At 42.6% G+C, this 6,000-nt stretch overlaps 1 protein-coding gene across 1 annotated transcript in view; it reads right to left on the bottom strand.

Annotated features, from left to right (window-relative positions):
- PXYLP1 (2-phosphoxylose phosphatase 1) overlaps positions 1 to 5,111 on the bottom strand; it is a 43,978-nt gene extending 38,867 nt beyond the window's left edge. The window contains exon 1 of the mRNA XM_056849682.1: positions 4,980 to 5,111. Within this exon, the coding sequence (XP_056705660.1) occupies positions 4,980 to 5,058 (79 nt within the window). The 5' untranslated portion in view covers positions 5,059 to 5,111. The remainder of the gene's footprint in view (positions 1 to 4,979) is intronic.
- Between the last annotated feature and the right edge of the window lie 889 nt (positions 5,112 to 6,000).

Consider the following 6,000-nt stretch of genomic DNA (forward strand, 5'->3'; position numbering starts at 1 on the left):
CATGATCTGATCACAGACATCTGCATCCTGGTCAATGTTTCCTGCCTGTATTGAAAGAGATACACTGTTGCCCATTAACTTCCAAACAAGATGCTGGCTATTACTATTAAACCCTGAATAGTCTGCGGCAGTGATCCTTAAAGAACCGCATTCCCCATATGGACAAGCTGGCCAGTTAAGATCTTTGAGGAAGCTCTTTGTCATTCCACTTCAGAGGTACAAAGAATGGATGCCAGGGAATGGGACTCTCTGCAGTGTTACCTGATCTTCAGAATTCCCTGCCCATAATTGTTTGCACAGGAGCTTTTACATTCCAAACATCAGGTGAGAAGTTTCCTATTCATTCAGGGTATTTATTTTGTTGCAATGGTGCCGTTTTCTATTTGCTGCTGTTGATTTTGATTCTAATGGAGTCTAAATTCGTTATTTTTGTTCGTCTTAATTGTTTACTTATTTGATGTGTTTTTAATTGGTTCTACACTGAGCAAGTCACCATGGAAGCTTCAGCTGAGAGACGGCAAGAATTAACATAACACAAAAGGAAAGTATTTTAATACAAGAGCTTTTAAAAAAAATTACAGATTAATACCAACTCTATTTTTTTGTACTTGAAAAATGCAGCATGGTAATAAACTGAGATTCATTTTATTTTATGAATAAAATTAAAATCAGCTGATTCATAAAATTTTATTTTATGAATCAGCAGAGCCTATTTTATGGCTCAGCTGATTTCAGTTTAACAGTAGGTGCTTTGTCAGTAAAAAATGCATCTGACTTCTAATCCTTTAGCACTTTCTTTAAAACATTACACCTCACAAATCTAGTAATTATTTTTCAGATGACAGAACTCAAAAAACACCGTGAAAGTTTTGTGTGTGTGTTATGAACTGACAAAAAAATGTTATTGTAATATCAGCCTTACTGATCCAGAACTAAGTTAAAGCCAAAGTAATGAGATTTAAAATGATCTATCCAATTGATTTCAACGAATTATGTATATTGAAATACAAATCCAGTAAGCTTACATGTCTACAGAATTTGCAGTTGCTGGCTTGGATCCCACAATAAATTTATTCTAATAGAAGGTGAAATGATTTTCACCAACCCCCCCTCCTACCATAAACCCCCAACTCCCCCTTTACACTGTTCTCCTTACGGTCCTTATTCTCCAGAAAGCATTTTGGGCTGCAGAGGGAGTTAAGAAAGGCCTGTTCCACTAACAGAAATGCCTTCCATTAGCGAAGATTTATCACAGGATGCAAGCCACTGTAAGGAGTTATCAGTGGTCCACTTCCCATGCCGAAATGGCCAGTATCTAAGGAATCTGTACTCTTTCACACTATTTACCTCCACTTGATCGAGCTCACAAGGTCCTTTCTTCTCTCTTCAATGATAATATTAAACTATGGTTTCACAGCATACAGTTACTGTGAAACAGGATTAGAAGTTGATTTAAGTCTTCAATTTAGAAGCCAACTATTGTTATACCAGCTCAAATATAATAATGAGCTATAGTTAAAAGTTAACCAGAGCAGAGATGAGGATGGAATTTGCAGATGGGAGAGTGCCAAGGAGAAACATGCAAGCCACTCCTGTTTTGGTAGTGTGAAGTCTGAATTCTGAAGACTGTACTCATGGCTAGGACAGGGCATCTTATGACTGAACGTATAAACTTTCTGTAGGATCTCTGCTCAGCAAATATATTAGAACAGAAAGTGTGCAAAACAAGTAAATCTCCTCACACATCTAAAATGGTGGGTGACTGGAATTACCTTATACAGACTGCTGTTGTAAAGAAATGATCCAGCATAAAGATGGCATCTTGTTTACTGAAAAAACTCTTTATACTGAGAATCCTCTTTCTTATGTCTGTATAATCCAAAGATCCTAGTACCAATCCTATAGGATAGTACATCATATCTTATAAAAGAGAAAAGTGTTTAAGGTTAGGGCAGGAAGATCAATCTTTTCCTTTTCTTTGAGAGACAACATGTCTACATTACCAGGTTCTGGGGCACAAAGCATAAGGTCTGTATATAAAAGATTCCCTACAGTCAACCTCTAAGGAACTTCTGTTTTGTTTTGAATTAAATGGTCAAAATAAAGGTCAGGTGAGACTCCCTGACCCAAGTTTGATTGCTATAGTACCCTCTTTGGTCTGATCAATTGAGGTGCTGACTCATACTGCACAGAAGAGGGAAAGCAGAGGTGAGAATGTTTTTAAAAGTTATCTTCTCCCCCCCCCCCTCCATTATAGTAATTTATAGAATAGAAAAATTACGACTTTTAATAACTGGTGTAATTTTGTTAAAACTAGAGAAAACCTAGATTGGTTGTTTCAGAGCAGCAACATTTATCATTGTTTTAACTGAACCCTGAGCAAAGTCTTATGAGATCAAAGTTATCCTGAGTTAAATATGTTTCTTTTTACACACTTTGTCCAGCATAGGATCACTTGACATGAAGAAAAAGCAATGCTAGACAGTAAGGTAGCATCACTGTAAGTATAAAAGCAGATTCTATATAGGTTTCGATATAGCTAGGTACAGTAAAAGCTTTGTTATCTAGGACAAAGCTTCTTAAACTGTGGGTCGCGACCCCCTATGGGATCACATAACTGCATTTGGGGGTCACAAAAAATTTGCTTTCGTCTTTAATAGTAAAATTATATGTATACCAAAGAATTGTTTTAAAATTAATTTCTTTATAATTTATTATCAGTAAATGTTTGATTTGTATACCTAGTTTATATACCTACCGTATATACTCGGGTATAAGCCGACCCGAGTATAAGCCGACCCCCCAAATTTGAGGCCAGAAAAGGGAATTTCTTATTGACCCGCATATAAGCCGAGGGTCAATAAGAAATTCCCTTTACCGGTAATGCTGCGCTCTAAAGTGGCGGCCGCCATTTTAGAGCGCAGGGATGGTCTCGCCCCTGCCCCAGGTCACCCTCCTGCCGGCCTCCCGGGCCCTCCCAACCCACCCCAACCCCAGTGCCATCCAAGGGGGGGAGGAGGAAGAGCCCCTGAACCCCCTACTCACTGGGAGAGGCGGCGAAATGGCACTCTAAAATGGCGGCCGCCATTTTAGAGCGGGAGGAAGAGGCCCAGAGAAGGCCCGCTGGAGGCCCGCGGATCAGCTGTAGAGCGGGAGGACCAGCCCTGGTGAGGTGGGCGAGGTGGGAGGGAAGAAACTGCCGCTGCCGCCACACAGCAGAAGACGCCGTGCGGTAGGGGTGGGGTGGAGAATCAGCTGGAGTGAGCTGGAGCACGCTGGGGGGGTGGGGGGAGCGCGCTGGGGGGGTGGGGGGAGCGCGCTGGGGGGTGGGGGGAGCGCGCTGGTCGGCTGGAGCACGCTGGTGGGGTGGGGGGGTGGGAATCAGCTGGAGCGCGCTGGAACGCGCTGGGTGGGGGGGAATCAGCTGTTGGGGGGAGCGTGCTGGGGGGGTGGGTATCAGCTGGAGCGCGCTGGAGCGTGCTGGGGGTGGGGGGGAGCGCGCTGGGGGGGTGGGGGGGAGCGCGCTGGTCAGCTGGAGCGCGCTGGGGGGGTGGGGTGGGGAATCAGCTGGCCGGAGGGAGTGCGATTCAGGCGGCTCCGAAGGAGAAACTGCCCAATTACCGTATTGACCCGTGTATAAGCCGAGTTGGGATTTTTCAGCCTTTTTTGGGGGCTGAAAAACTCGGCTTATACACGAGTATATACGGTAGTTTATATACCTATATACCTAGGATTACATAAAACTTTCTCGGGTGAAAAGGGGTTGCGAGTGGAAAAGGTTTAAGAAGCCCTGATCTAGGATTCATGAAAAATAGAGGTTGTTGGTTAATCAAATGTGCCAGATACTGAAGATTATTACTTTGCCTCCACCGTCTACCCAGAGGAATCTACAGTGACAGCTCTCATGACTGGCAGGACCCTTCCACCCGAGCCATGGAACTACCATGCACAGCAGGCATGCAAATGGCGAGTGTTGGGAGCCCTCTGGAAGAGTAGGCTTCCAAAAGCTCAAGGTAGGTTGAGTGGGAAGGGGGCAACCAAGGATGACATTATAGCGGGCAGCTCCAGCTGGCAGAAGTCTAGCAATAGTCAGAGGCATCAAGCTGGCTGGCTGGCAAAGCAGGAGTGATGTGTGTACATTCCTGAAGATGCAGGAGTACGGTAGCTGAGAGGTTGCTGCTTCTTGGTGATGGCAGTTAATAAGAGCATTCTGGATACACTTTTCCTATATATGTGCTTTCACATTTACTGTTATTCCAGTCTGCAAAAATACACAGGTATTGGAGAATAATATGGAAATTTCATTTTTTTTCTTAGATAGTTGAATGCTCTTAAATGTAAACAATCATATTTATAGAATTAGTCTTTATTCAGAACATAAACAGATATTCTTAAACTGCTTTAAAGATCCCACTATAGAGCTTTCATTATGCCATATCATACTGCAGGTCATGGGATGTGGGAAGAGAGGGTCTTTCTAATCTGAGAATTACTATGTCAAATGTAAGTGGTCAATCCACAAGCACGCAAACAGAACAGACACTGTGTCAGTAATCCTTTCTTCACATCATTATCATGGCACTTGATGACAGCTCATAGTCTGAAAGCTAATGCAGAAACCTTGGTGAAATTCAGCAAGTCTGGGTCTGATCAGTACCTCCTAGGAACACCATGCACATAACCTTCAGCTCTACCGAAGGTAGGTAGGATATAAAAGTCATAAATAAGTAATTAGTTTGGTTGAAGTTTGTTGTTACAGATCTCTCTCAAAGAACTAGAAAATAATGAAAGTGGAAAGAATTTCTGATGTTATTCCTATAGAGCTTGGCACTTCCTTTAAACTGCATATGGCCTACGAAGTTTGGAGCCAAACACAAAGTGGGCCTAATGAATAGCAACCTTGTAAATGGCAAAGACAGAGCCAAATGGCTTTAAATTCTCACAAAGTATATTTTTTAAAAAGAATGAGATATACTTACAGAATTGTAGGCTAAGGCTCAGAAAGGCTAATAAGGCTGCCAAGGCCAACAACAACAGAAAACGATTTCGGAAAAACATTATTATTCTTTCTGTTATTTCTTCATGGTTTCATCTCCATAGTCAAATCTTTCCTGTCAACACAGAATGTAGAACATTCATCAGAGATGAACCTCAATATATTAAGCAACCTTCAAAAAAACAAACAAAAAAAACAGACAAATTCAATAGGAATTCAATAGGAAGCACAGTGTTTTGTCAGGTAAGTTATCAAATCAGAATATTCAGCAATAATCAAAATCATATCAAAATCATATTCATTGTCTGGAACTGAGGACTACCATTCTAAAAAACCTTGAAAATCTTGTGCAAGTAAATTAGGGCAAATACTTGCCCGTCTTAAAATTAGGAAACACAGTGTCAGGTAGTTGTGTCGTGCCATGGGACGGCACAGCCATGCCGTCCCCTGATCAGTTTGCTGCCGGGCACAGCAAGTCAAAAATGGTATTAAAAACAACAACATGAAAGCCTTTTTGCAGGTGTAACTAAGTGCCTGCAAAAAAAGGGATGTTCTCAGGCCAAATGGGCTTTGGAGGCTGCCTCAAGGCAGTTCCGCCCCCAGGAATGCTTCCTTTGGCGCCGGCATAAGCCTTTGCACCGCAGATACGCTGCTAGCGAGGTTGCACTGCACCCATGGTTAGTGCTGCCAGGCAGCTCCCCTGTGGCAGTGTCCATGCCAGTATGTTCCCCTGCGCCAGTGTCCATGCCATATGGGTCATGCCTCCTCCTCACCCATTTTACCCCCCCCTTCAGAACTGCAGTTAATTGGGCAAAAAAAAGAAAAATGTTTTGGAGGAATTAGCAATTCTATTTTTTGTTGTACAACTTTTTAGAAAGGAGAAAGGTACCTAAAGAAGAAGGAAAAGGCAGACAGATGCGATTATGAGGCAGGGCACCTTGTAAAGACAAGATGGAAAGCAGCAGTTTTATTTAAGTGTGTCTCACTCCCCTTCCCATGTTTTT

This window comes from Euleptes europaea, chromosome 5 (genome assembly GCF_029931775.1).
Source record: "Euleptes europaea isolate rEulEur1 chromosome 5, rEulEur1.hap1, whole genome shotgun sequence".
NCBI lineage: Eukaryota > Metazoa > Chordata > Lepidosauria > Squamata > Sphaerodactylidae > Euleptes > Euleptes europaea.